Source organism: Caretta caretta, chromosome 5 (genome assembly GCF_965140235.1).
Source record: "Caretta caretta isolate rCarCar2 chromosome 5, rCarCar1.hap1, whole genome shotgun sequence".
Classification (NCBI taxonomy): domain Eukaryota; kingdom Metazoa; phylum Chordata; order Testudines; family Cheloniidae; genus Caretta; species Caretta caretta.
The window spans coordinates 76,744,229-76,758,272 of record NC_134210.1 but is presented as its reverse complement, the minus strand read 5'-3'; the positions used below and the strand labels follow the sequence as shown (position 1 = coordinate 76,758,272).

The following is a 14,044-nucleotide window of genomic DNA, read 5'->3' as shown; positions in this document are numbered from 1 at the left end:
ATGATTGTTGGGTTATTTCATTTACCAAAGGTAATTGAAGCAGATATTTTTGAAGTCATTGGGAGGTGAACTATCTCCAATTCAACAGGTTAATCATTAATATTTGGAGGATTTTCTTGCCATGCTGTATTAGGAGGACAACACCATCAGACACACATTTAAATTGTTTTAGTTAACTAAAACATTACAACGTTATGTATTCTGGATTTTTTTCTTCAACAACAAACATATAATATTTTAACAAAACAAGCATATGTCCCTCGCTTCTCACATTTATCACCAGACTTCTTCTCCTTGTCCAAATCTATTCCGCCCCCAACAATCTTCTATTAATTTAACTTTTTGAAACTTTGTACTTTTAGAGAGAGGTAAGGGATTGACTGTATGAAACAGAGTTGAGGTCTGTTATTTTTCACCTATATATATTATTTATTTATTTTAAAACATTTTTGCTGTGAACAAGCATGTTACCTCTGGAGACACAAATCTACAGTTTGAGAACTGCAAAACTAAGCATCTCTGATGGCATCTTCTGGACTGAGTTCTGAGTCCCATTGGGTAGATAGAAAGATTAACCTAAATAATCTATACAGAAGCCCCTGGAACCCCATAAGATTGGGTCCCTAATCCATGAATTATTGGAACTCATTTACAAAACTTTTCTTAAACATTACATGAATATATTGTCTCATACTATAGAATTAGAATTTATAATCCCTATTCCATGATGAGATATCTTTGAACTATAATGCATCTTAATTAAAACTATCTTTAGATCGGTTTTTCCTCAAAAAGCATTTTACCAAAAAACCCGATTTAAATTAAAAAATCCGATTTTTCTCATTTTTTTAAAAAAATCATTGATTTTTATCCACCCTGCTGCCAACCCACTTAGCGCGCAGAAACTACAGTTGTAGCGCTTTCAAAAAAAAGTGCCTCATTGAGAGGCGTACAGCTTTCTGCGCTGGGGCAACAGAACGGCGGGGGCCAGTTGTAGACTCCGTGGCGATTACAGCGCTGTGATTCGCTTCCAAGAGGTGTCCCACAATGCCTGTTCTCACCTCTCTGGTCATTGGTTTGAATTCTACTGCCCTCCCCTCAGGTGACCAACCATCATCCCCATGCCGTAAATTCCTTTGGAAATTTGAAAGTCACCTTCCTGTTTGCTCGCTGATGCATGCGGTGGTCTCCGCGCATCTTTCCAGGTGGCGATGCCTGCTCCACTCACCAGGCGATCCCCCGGTTGGAGCAATGCTGACTGGCATTTGGGGAGAGGAGGCTGTCTAGTCCCATCTGCACTCCAGCCATAGGAATTATAATACCTACAGACAGACTTCACGATGAATGACAGAAAGGGGCCATGACCAGGACACATTGCAATGTAGGGTCAAAGAGAAGGAGCTGTATAGCGCCTACCACAAGGTGTGGAAGGCAAACCGCCGCTCCCGTGCTGCGCCCATGAGCTGCCAGTTCTACAAAGAGCTGGTCATGATACTCAGCAGCAACCCCACCTCCACTGCAAAGGCCCCTGTGGACACTTTGTTGGCTCGTGTGCCAGTTGAGAGTGGACTGAGCCAGGAGGAGGGAATCTTGGACGAGAATGTGGAGGGTGAGAGAGACCGAAAGGCAGAGGATGATTCGGAGGCAAGAGATGCATGCAGTCAGGAGCTCTTTTCTACCCCATCACAGCAGTCAGATCTTGGCTAAGTGCAAACAGGAGAGGAGGCCCCTGGTAAGTGGATCTGATTTTAGGAATCACTGAAGTGAGTTGTTGGGGGCAGAAGGGTTGCAGAAAGTAGACGTGTCTCCCACTGCATGCCTAGTCTGAGCGGCGGGGGGGGGTGGGAGGGGAAGAATTGCTGCACACAGGCGAGCCGCATAGGGGGCAGGCGGAAGCTGCAGGCTTGGAGAAGACCTTCCCTTGATTCCCTGCTCACCCTCAGCAGCGACATATCTTCCATAATGATCACATCCTGTGGAAAATGTGGGGACAGGAATGAGTAATGGTCTCAAGTTGCAGTGGGGGAGGTTTAGGTTGGATATTAGGAAAAACTTTTTCACTAGGAAGGTGGTGAAGCACTGGAATGCGTTACCTAGGGAGGTGATGGAATCTCCTTCCTTTGTGGTTTTTAAGGTCAGGCTTGACAAAGCCCTGGCTGGGATGATTTAGTTGGGGATTGGTCCTGCTTTGAGCATGGGGTTGGACTAGATGACCTCCTGAGGTCCCTTCCAACCCCAATATTCTATGATTCTATGATTATTAGGCCCGCCTTACAGCACTGGCTCTCCCCAAGAGCCACATGCCCAGTGTACAGCAGGGTCTGGGAAGAGTGATTTACCCTGCCCCTGTGGCTACTCACCATTTTGGGGGTCTTGTGGCTCATGTGTGTTTGCCTGGGGTCAGCCAGTTAGTGACAGGTGTGAGAGTACTGGCTGTGTTTTAAAGCACTGAATCAGTGTTGTCTGTGGTGCAAATAAAACTGCTTCTTTAAAATGTTGCGTTTAAATTTCACAGAGATGATCTTGGGAGCCTAGGCTTCCTCTTTGTTATCTGCATCGGAATGGTTGCGCAGAATTAGAAAGTAGCCAAGAAGAACTAAGGAGGACTTTCTGCCTGAGGTTCTTATGCACTCTGCCGCCAAGAAACAGGATTGAAGGACAGGAATTGGCAGGGACAGTGAGAAGAGAGACTGAAAGGTGAACACAGCATGGCAGAATGAAGCCAGAGTGGCTCTTAAACATTATGGAGTGCCAAGTGGACACACTCCAGGCGATACTAACTCTTCAAACCAAGGAGCTCGGTTCCCACCCTCCCCTGCGGCCACTGTCACAAAACTCTTTCCCATGCGCCCCTCAGACACCACCAAAACACGTTTATCAACCTCCTGGCTCCAGTCTCTACCTGCAGCATTTCATTCCTCCCTCCTCACAGTCCGGCTCTGTGGACTCCCACTTCCCTCAATACCCATCCCTCTGCAGTTTGGCCCTGCTGAAGTACAGTACCTGCTGCAGTGTACTCTAAAGGAGAAGGCTGGATATGATCCCTGGACATACACGAATCTTTAGCCATCCCGGGACCCCTCCTCCTCCTGGGACCTTCCCTTCCTCCACCCCCCGTCCCTGCTGATGTATTTTTTCATTTGAGTCTCTCCTCTGGTTGTTGTCTTTTAATAAAAGGATTGTGTTGGTTTGAAAGCAATCTTTATTCTATTAATTGAAAGCAAAAAGAGCAAAGCAAAGCAACATATAATTATGTTAAACCCCCTTACTGCATCATCTCCTAGCATTACAAGCACTGCAATCCTGAGCATAGCAACAAATATTAGTGGCTATCAGCTTCAAATTGCTGCCTCAAGGCATCCTTGATCCTTATAGCCCTGTGCTGCGCCGCTCTAATAGCCCTGGTCTCTGGCTGTTCAAACTCAGCCTCAGGCGCTGAGCCTCTGCGGTCCAGCCCTGAGTGAAGCTTTCACCCTTTTCTTCACAAATATTATGGCGTGTACAACAGGCAGCTACAAGCATAGGAATATTGTCATTGGCCAGGTCCAGCTTCCCACAGAGGCATCCACAGCGGGCTTTTAAGCGGCCAAAAGCACACTCAACAGTCATTCTGCACTTGCTCAGCCTATTGTTGAACAGCTCCTTGCTGCTGTCAAGTTGGCCTGTATTTGGCTTCATAAGCCACAGCATTAACGGTTAGGCAGGGTCTCCCAGGATCTCAGTGGGCATTTCAACTTCCCCTACAGTGATCTTCTGGTCCGGGAAGAAAGTCCCAGCTTGCAGCTTCCTGAACAGACCAGTGTTCCAAAAGATGTTTGAGTCATGCACCTCTCCGGACCAGCCTGTGTTAATGTCTCTGAAACGCCCACGGTGATCCACAAGTGCCAGGAGAATCATTGAGAAACACCCCTTGAAATTAATGTACTCGATGGCTAGGTGGTCTGGTGTCAGAATTGGAATGTGTGTGCCATCTCCCCAGTGTGTGCCCCTCCGCAGTTAGGGAAGCTTATTTGTGCAAAGCCATCCACAATGTCACGCACGTTGCCCAGTGTCACGGTCTTTCGGCGCAAGATGCGATTAGTCTGGGATGTGACGTAATGCAGCATGGATCATTGGGACAGGACCCAGGATGCCTCATGATCCCCTCTGCCTTCCCACAAGTCTTAGCGGCAGAAGAGAAAGAGGTGCTCTGTGGGATAGCTGCCCAGAGTGCACCGCTCCGAATAGCACCGCAAGTGCCACAAGTGTGAACATGCTATTGCGCAGGCAGCTGACAGTGTGAACACACAACAGCCGTTTCCCTTTAGCACTCTCTAAGCGGCGTTATAACTTTGCCAGTATAGACGTGCCCTTAGTCCTGCTATGAGTGACTCTCAAGGTTCCTTCCAGTCCTATGAGTCTATGATCTTATTAAATGAACTTTTTGTTTATTTTTATCCCAAGCAGGTCTCTGTTGTGCAAATTCTGTTCAGTGTGTTTGCCAAAGTGAACGGATAACGGAAGGGTTGAACCACCACAGGGGAATGGTACAAGTGTCTGGTAGTTGGGGAGGATGGATTTGGGGAGCCTGAGTTCTGGAAGAGCTATTTGTGTCATCGTGCAACGTGGCTGGTGGAAGATCTTGTGCTTGGGAGCATGCTATTAGTGTCAGGCATCTGAGCAATAGCCGCACAGCATTAAGACACTGCAAGGTTACAGGGCAGGCAGCAACAGAACCCCTTACTGATCTGGGTGATTCCCAAAATGTCACCTGGGCAGATAAACAGATCCATGAGGGAAATTATATATACTGGTTTGAACTGGCTAGCAATAGGTAACAATCAAAGAATTGAGAACTGTATAAAGAGACCAACCTGACATGGGTCTTACTCCTTTTGAAGTATTTTGTTCCTATCAGGATTTCCATGTGGAAAATGAACAACAGCCTGGGAAACTGGAAAATTATTAGCAGCCTGGTAAACTAGATCAGCATGTAAGCTACTTATTGTTTTTAAAATGTCTTCTCTGTAAGTTGTTCTGAACAAACAATAATTTAATTTATGAAGGCTGGCTAGTCAATGGATAATCCTGTCATTGCCCCTGGGAGAACAGGACAACTGGTGAACTAAAGTCAGACCTGTTGGTGATCACAGTGAATTGCAGGAGCAATTGTCACCTAAATTCTCCATCAAAAGGGAGAGCGTTGCATGACTTTGCCCCAAGAAAACTGACAGCTAGAGGTCTGAGGCCTAAGTAGGGTGCTCTAAAGTAGGTCACAAAGGGGTCAGACGTGCGACTACCCTGGAAACTTTGACAACATGATGCTGGCTTGCCTTCTGGTTCTTAGATGCTATATTGCACTAAGCACTTCCTAACAGTTGTGCATTTAAACAATTCCTGTAGTTGCTCAATGGATGTTATATGACCATAAATGGGACGGAGATGTGTGTGACCACAAACGGAAGAGGAATGTCCACGAGACTCTACTGAGATGTGGCCCACATCGTCACTATGAAAAAAATTGAAAAGCCTTGTTCCATGGAAGTCTTCCTTTCTAGATCAAGTTCTGCTGACAATACAGTAGGAAGCACTCTTCCCAAGTCTGTACTGAATTAATATCCCAGCATGATGGCAGACAGTACTGTGCTGCTGGAGGTGGCATCTTTCAGTTGAAACGTAAAGGTATGGCTTCACTGCAGAATTAACTTGATTTATCTATGTTTAGAGTTACTCCTCTCGAGTCAGCCTAACTCAATGGAGAGCAGCCACACTGAGAAACAACACTCAAGTTGTTGTATTCACACTGGTGCCCCCCTCACTCGTCCATGGCAATAAGAGTTCTGGGGGCAAATCCCATGGGTCTAAGCACCGTAGTTAGATGAGTCACACAATGAACTATTTCTCAGTGTATTGCAGGAGAACGTGTCTGTACTTTTTAGGCATCAGTGAATTATGGTAACGCACTGGAGAACTAGCAACATTCAACCGATGCTAGTCTGTATCCAGGGTGGATAAAAATCAATGATTTTTTTTTTAAATTAAAAAAAAATCGTATTTTTTTGATAAAATGCTTTTTGAGGAAAAAACCTATCTAAAGATAGTTTTAATTAAGATATGTCTTTGAGCTATAATGTATCATCATGGAATAGGGATTATAAATTTTAATTCTATAGTATGAGACAATATATTCATGTAATGTTTAAGAAAAGTTTTGTAAATGAGTTCCAGTAGTTCATGCATTAGAGACCCAATCTTATGGGGTTCAGGGGCTTCTGTATAGATTATTTAGGTTAATCTTTCTATCTACCCAATGGGACTCAGAACTCAGTCTAGAAGATGCCATCAGAGATGCTTAGTTTTGCAGTTCTCAAACTGTGGATTTGTGTCTCCAGAGGTAACACGCTTGTTCACAGCAAAAATGTTTTAAAATAAATAAATAATATATAGAGGTGAGAAATAACAGACCTCAACTCCATTGTCCCTCTGCAAATTTGTGTACACGGAGTAAATCCCTTACCTCTCTCTCTCTAAAAGTGCAAAGTTTCAAAAAGTTCAATGAATAGAAGATTGTTGGGGGCGGAATAGATCTGGACAAGGAGAAGAAGTCTGTAGACAAATGTGAGAATGTAGGGACAGGCAGTAGAAACAAAAGTGAAACTGTTTGAGCAGCATATTCCAGAAGTTTTGAGGTCTTTCTGAGTGTAGCGTTCATTGATTTGAGATCTACCATACCATTCTCCCACTGGAAGGGAAAACCTATAACAGCAGCAGGCTGTAAAAGAGACCCAGTTTGGGAATATTTTAACGAAGTTCCTCTGCCTGTGAGTAAGACAGGCATGCGTGCAAAATACAAACAGTGCAACAAAGAAATGCAAGGCCTGGCTGCCTATCTGAAACAACATCACAAAAAGTGTTCCTTCTCAGAAGGAAGCAGTGTTGAAGATGATGAAAGGAACATGTCTGAACATGCAAGATCTTCAGGTTGGTAAACTTTTTTATTTCATACTTCTTTCCTAAGGATTGCCTGTCTTCCTTCTGAACTATTCTTGAATTCTCATGTTTGAGCAAAAAATACAGTTGTTACTCTATGGTACTATCATTTTAGATGCACTTGTGATAAAAAATAAATAGCTGAAATAGGCAGATCTTCTTTTTACAATTTCACCTTTCAGGTAGTACTGAGTGTCAGTGAATGCAATGAGTAATACTCAATGAGCAGTATGGTAATAATAATTAAATAACTGCATTGACTTATTTTGTTTAGGAGAATCCCTCCTCAACATACAGAATTCTGAAGACTATCCACCTTCAAGATCACCATCATTTTCTATAGTTTCAGAGTTATCTGCCAATGATAGTGTTTCAGTCACATCACGTATGTCACATAGCCTCAGTATAACACCTGTAACAAAAAGGAATAAAAAAATCTCCATCATCCAGAAACAACCATAGGTAAGTTTGTGATAAGAACCAGCAGATTACAAAAAGAGGTAATTGATGAAAAAATTGCCTGGTTTGTTTATGCAACAAACTCTCCTTTTCGTATGACTGAGAACCCACACTTCGTTAACCTGGTTCAGTCATTAAGACCAGGATACAGTCCACCCAACAGAGCAGATGTCGCAGGCAAATTGCTGGATAAGGTGTATGAAAGAGAAATTGAGCAGTGTGCAAAAGGTCTAGAGGATAAAATTGTTAACCTGAGTCTTGATGGGTGGAGCAATGTCCACAATGATCCTGTTGTATGTGCTGTCTCTTCCTTACAGAAACAACTGATACATCAGAAAATGCAAACAGAAGAAATACTTACAAGAAGTAGCAGTAAAAGCTATAACAATCTGTAAAAAAAAAAAAAAAAAAGCAAATGTCTAGTATGCAGCTTGGTCACAGACAACGGTGCAAATGTATCCAAGATGAGAAGAAATTATTCAGAAGAGAGTCCAAAGCTAATAACATACGGTTGCAGGGCTCATTTGATACACCTCCTAGCCAAAGACTTCAGTGTTCCAGAAATAAAGGCTTATGTTGTGGAAATTGCAAAATACTTCCGTAACAACCACTTTGCAGCAGCTGCTCCGAAAAAAGTGGGAGGAACCACGCTAACTTTCCGACAAGATGCGCAATGAAACTCAGTAGTGGACTGTTTTGAGCACTATATCGAGAACTGGCCTAATCTGATGACAATTTGTGAACAAAATCGTGAAAAAATAGATGTCACGGTCACAGCTAAAGTTCTCAACATTGGGCTTAAGAGAAATGTTGCACACATGCTGAGTACTCTGAAGCCTATTTCTGTAGCCTTGAACAAAAAAAGGAAAACAGCTGTTTTATTGCTGACACTGATGAAATTTGGAAGGAACTGAGTGAGACCTTAAAGAGAAAAATATGGAATGACAGAGGTAAATTACAAGCATTAAAAAAAACAGATGGGACAAGCACTATCTCCAGCTCATTTTCTTGCAAATATTCTCAATACTCGGTACCAGGGTGAAACCTTAACTGCTGAAGAAGAGGAGCTGGCTATGACATGGACATCCAGCAATCATCCCTCCATAATGAAAACTATAATAAAGTTCAGAGCTAAGGGTGAACCATTCAAGAAATATGTTTGCTAAGAATGTTTTAAAGAAAGTCACACCAGTGAACTGGTGGAAGTCACTTAGCACTTGGATTCAGAGACTGTTGAAGTGATAATCTCACTTTTAACAGCAGTAGTTTTTTCTGCTGGTGTAGAAAGAATATTTTCTTCCTTTGGACTAATTCATTCCAAACTGAGAAATCGTTTGGGACCTGAAAAAGCAGGAAAGCTTGTTTTTCTTTTCCAGATTATGAACAAACACGAAAATGAAGGTGAAGATGACCAACTTAGCTGCAGAAGCCAATATTTTAAGTTTCTCATGTTGACCTGACTGACAGTCTATTTAATTTTGGGTTTGTTTTTTTTAAATATTTCATTTAACTCTTTTAGTTAAAAACAATTTTAACAAAAACAAACCTGATCTTAAAAAACTTGAATGTTTAACTAAATTCAAAAATTCATATGCTTGTTTTGTTAAAATATTATATGTTTGCTGTTGAAGAAAAAATCCAGAATACATAACGTTGTTTTAGTTAACTAAAACAATTTAAATGTGTGTCTGGTGATGCTGTCCTCCTCATACAGCATGGCAAGAAAATCCTCCAAATATTAATGATTAACCTGTTGAATTGGAGATAGCTCACCTCCCAATGACTTAAGGTTATAACAACCAACAAGAATGCACTTTTATGTAGAAATCCACGATTAAATCGAGTCTTCCTGACGAGTGTCTTAAATAATGATTTAAATCAAATCCACCCTGGAATCCACACTGCCCACTTGGATTAACAGTTGAGGAGTTGTGCTAAGGAGAGTTTTAGCCCAGGACCCGCTTTTGAGCCTGCCACTCAAGTAAAATATCACCACCACACTTGAGTTAAGGGTTTTTGTGAGTGCATGGAAGTCAAGTTAGGGTTAAGTTATCTCTCTCGATAGCCCTTCAGTGAAGAGACACCCTCAGCCAAAGATTGTTACTTATTTCAAAACCAGAAGCTCAGAAATAAAGTTTGAATCTCAGGAGTTAGGAGGATAACTTATTAAAGAACAAAGGTTATTGGCAAAGAAGTCGTGAAGTTTGAATCCCAGTAGAGTATTTGTTTTTGTTTTTTTAAAAAGAGAGAGACAAAGGTTACTGGCAAGGGATCAAAATAATTGAGAAACAACTTACCAACTACTGAAGCTCCTCTTTCAGCAAAAGCTAGAGCATATGCTCTACCCAATCCTAGTTTTAAAAAACAAAACCAAAAAAAGCTTCAGAGTCAGTATTTTTTCTACAAATACAATTTAAACTAGTTAAAGTCATGTGGAGAAATTGTCACTTGAGCTGAAATCAGACATAAAAAAATAAAAATGTGCATATTTAATTGAAAACTGAGGGCCAAATCCACAATTTAAAACACTAAGTCAGAGGTTCTCAAATTTTTTTTTACTGGTGACCCCTTTCATATAGCAAGCCTCTGAGTGAGACCCCCCTTATAAATTAAAAACACGTTTTTATATATTTAACACCATTATAAATGCTGGAGGCAAAGCGGGGTTTGGGGTAGAGGCTGACAGCTCGCAACCCCCCATGTAATAGCCTCGTGATCCCATGAGGGGTCCCGACCCCCAGTTTGAGAACCCCTGTGCTAAGTATTCCCCATGCTCACTTCGTGGTACAGCACCCAGAAGAGTCATCATGGAAGCTGCTTGTCGCTAAAGCTCCAGGAGAGTTTTGTGCTTGTGAAAGAGGCATTTGTGACACTTGATGGGGCAGGCTACAAAATACAGGAATGTATTCCGGTTTTGCAGTGGGAGAAAATGCTTCAAGTTAATGAACTACATTCTAAGTTAATAAGAGAGCTCCTAGTTTAATTTAGTTTTGTCTACTGAAAAGGAAACATTGTCATATCATGCAAACACAAGTTCAACTCCAATCATAATTATTTAAACTATTATAGTGCCTTTTACCCATATTGATAAAATCAGTGCCAATTACACCTCTACCCCAATATAATACGACCCGATATAACACGAATTCGGATATAACGTGGTAAAGCACCACTCTGGGGGGCGGGGCGGGGCTGCGCGCTCCGGCAGATCAGCGCGTCTGGCTCCAACATACTGCTCTGAGCGGCGTGTTAAGGGTGCCAGGCCAGGGCCGAGCGGTTGGATAAGGGGCAGAGAGTCTCAGGGGGCGGTCAGGGGACAGGCGGGGTTGGATGGTTCGGAGGTTCTGGGGGCGGAGCGGTCAGGGGCATTGGATAGGGCGTGGGAGTCCTGGGGGGGGGCTGTCAGGGGGCGGGGGTATGAACAGGGGTCGGAGCAGTCGGGGACAGGGAGGTTGGGTAGGGGGTGGGGTCGGTCAGGGGACAAGGAGCGTGGGGGGGTTGGAGGTTCTGAAGGGTCAGTCAGGGGGCGGGAAGTATTAATAATGGAAATGCTAGAGGCCAAAGCAAGTTCAATATAACGCAGTTTCACCTATAACGCAGTAAGATTTTTTGGCTCCCAAAGACTGCATTGTATCGGGGTAGAGGTGTACTTGGACCAAAACAAGAAGCAAGTCATTTATTGGCATAAGCAAGGAGCACAAAGCAGCTCACCTAATATAAAGTATAATGCAACATTTAAAGTTTCATATCTTCTATTAGTCTTTCACCTTAGTCTTTATTTAAACTTAAGGCCTGTTGAATACAACAATTGTTTTTATGGACAATGATATTATCCAATCATACCAGTCAAAATGTTAACAAAAGTGGACCAAGGGAAGGAATTGTGATTCTTTTCCACACAAGTAATTTTCTTATGAATTAAACAAATGACTGAATAAAGTGTAAGGAGGAGGAGGAGGATTTTTCAAAGTGCACACAAAGTGCCTTTGTTCCCCCGTGAGATCACTTAAAACTGGCTCATAAAGGCTGTTTGGAAACATATTGATCGTGCTATTATCTAATAAACAAACCAAGGATTTAGAAATTGAAGTTGAGATTATAGGTCCCATTATGTGATGCTTTCATTTGGTAATCTCTTTGGTGCCATGCCTACATATTAGAAAATAATACAGCTCCAATATTTGGCTACTGGCAAGGTGTAATGTAGCCCCTTGAGCTGTGCAAAGTTAAGGTGCCCCTTTCTCCATGATGTTTGAACTATGCAAAAGCACAGGCCAGTGAGAATGGTGTCACCCAAGGATCAGACAGGGTGCTTATGATATGGAGATTCCTGTTTATAAACCATTACACACAAAGCAATCTATGTGGTGTCCACATAAATATCCAACACTAATTATAAAAGATTTGCTCCCAGTCCCTCTCTTTCCAAAGAACTCTTCTATAATCTCAATTTCTAGAGATTACATCTACTACTTAATTGACTAAGCAGAAATCTTGGATTTATTTTACATCTGAGCCCAGAATTGGACTCCTAATAATGTTCAAGATGTCTTTGCTTGGAAAAAATAACTGAAGGACAATAAATGAGGAAATTTACTTCATAAAAAAACTTAACAATTGGTGGGAGGCAAAGTAACATTGGTTTAAGAAAACAGGATAATTGAGAAGAATGTAATATTTTTCTTACATCTGCATTTTGTTTATAAGACGTAGCCTTTTCTATATCCCAAATAGTTGAAGGGACAATTTTAAAAAGTTAAAATACAATCTTTGAAAACAATGTAACAATATATGTAATGACTGGAAAAATCAAATTTCTCATTTAAATGACCCTGCTTTCACTTCCTTGAGGGCTGCTGAGGTCCCTCATCAGGAACACCTACAGGAATGGGAAAGAATACTTATCTGTCTGCAAAAGGTTTCTAAGTGAAGGGTACAGGGAACCATAACTTAAAGCAAAGATCAAGACGTGTTAAACTCCCTCACCAGTTCTGATCTTTATAAAAGGATCAACTTCTAAGTCACTGGGTAAAAGCAATGGTACTACAATCAAAACAAGGTAAGCACCTATTGAGAATTAAACAAAGCATTTTGATAGATCTGTAGTTAAACAAACATATGTGAAAGTAGAATGAATTATATTGAAATTATAATTCATTAAAGAAATGCTACTTGAAGGGTTTGTTGAAATATAGTTGCCAGGAAGGGAAACATTAAGGAGTGTGAGACAATGGGTCCCCAAGCTAATTTACTTAGAGCTTCTACTGAGCTAGGAGATTGGTAAACGTTAGTATGCAAATAAGATATGTATGTATATTTGTCAGTTTCTGCTTTCTTTTGTCTCTTATGTTAAATTGGCTTTGGCTTAGCTGTATAAATAAGTTATCTTGAGCCTCAGAGAGGGTGCTAATAAACAGAGTGGTCTGACAAATTATGTGAGTCCTGAATCTGACTTTGACACATATTAAGTACTGATTTTTATTTAAAAAGCTATAGTGAAACCATACTTATCTTGAAACCACCACTTTCAAGAATCCTAAGGCTTCTAGTACAAGTTGTACATGCTAAAGATCCACTGATACCAAGCAACTTTTTGCTTTTTTATCTTGTATTATTTCCTATTGTCTTAGGTGGTCACTTTTGACAGATTTCACTGAAGAAGAAAGATTTACAGAACAGCACAGCAAACTAACATGAAGCAAAGGAAAATCTGGACAAGAGCTGAAAGGCGTTCAGAGTAGCTTTAAAGCTCTTACTCTGCTTCATATTGTCAACTTTAAAAAAAAGAAAAGGAGTACTTGTGGCACCTTAGAGACTAACCAATTTATTTGAGCATAAGCTTTCGTGAGTACAGCTCACTTCATCGGATGCATACTGTGGAAAGTGTAGAAGATCTTTTTATACACAAAAAGCATGAAAAAATACCTCCCCGCACCCCACTCTCCTGCTGGTAATAGCTTATCTAAAGTGATCACTCTCCTTACAATGTGCATGATAATCAAGTTGGGCCATTTCCAGCACAAATCCAGGGTTTAACAAGAATGTCTGGGGGGGTCAGGGGGGAGATAGGAAAAAACAAGGGGAAATGGGTTACCTTGCATAATGACTTAGCCACTCCCAGTCTCTATTCAAGCCTAAGTTAATTGTATCCAATTTGCAAATGAATTCCAATTCAACAGTCTCTCGCTGGAGTCTGGATTTGAAGTTTTTTTGTTGTAATATCGCAACTTTCATGTCTGTAATCGCGTGACCAGAGAGATTGAAGTGTTCTCCGACTGGTTTATGAACGTTATAATTCTTGACATCTGATTTGTGTCCATTTATTCTTTTACGTAGAGACTGTCCAGTTTGACCAATGTACGTGGCAGAGGAGCATTGCTGGCACATGATGGCATATATCACATTGGTAGATGTGCAGGTGAACGAGCCTTTGATAGTGTGGCTGATGTTATTAGGCCCTGTGATGGTGTCCCTTGAATAGATATGTGGGCACAGTTGGCAACGGGCTTTGTTGCAAGGATAGGTTCCTGAGTTACTGGTTCTGTTGTGTGGTATGTGGCTGCTGGTGAGTATTTGCTTCAGGTTGGGGGGGCTGTCTGTAGGCTGTCTGTAGAAA

At 41.6% G+C, this 14,044-nt stretch overlaps 1 protein-coding gene across 3 annotated transcripts in view; it reads right to left on the bottom strand.

Annotated features, from left to right (window-relative positions):
- Positions 1-14,044, bottom strand: part of HSD17B4 (hydroxysteroid 17-beta dehydrogenase 4) — a 124,326-nt gene that overhangs the window by 108,936 nt on the left and 1,346 nt on the right. Inside the window, exons 1-2 of one of the 3 annotated variants that reach the window (XM_048850826.2) lie at positions 10,207-10,307; positions 9,726-9,779 (exon numbers count right to left, since the gene is read on the bottom strand). The exons of 1 other annotated variant lie outside the window; for it this stretch is intronic. In XM_048850826.2, coding sequence (XP_048706783.1) covers positions 9,726-9,779; positions 10,207-10,237 — 85 coding nt within the window. In that variant the 5' untranslated portion in view covers positions 10,238-10,307. Of the gene's footprint in view, positions 1-9,725; positions 9,780-10,206; positions 10,308-14,044 lie in introns of those variants that run through there. One more of the 3 variants, XM_048850825.2, reaches the window with a different exon arrangement.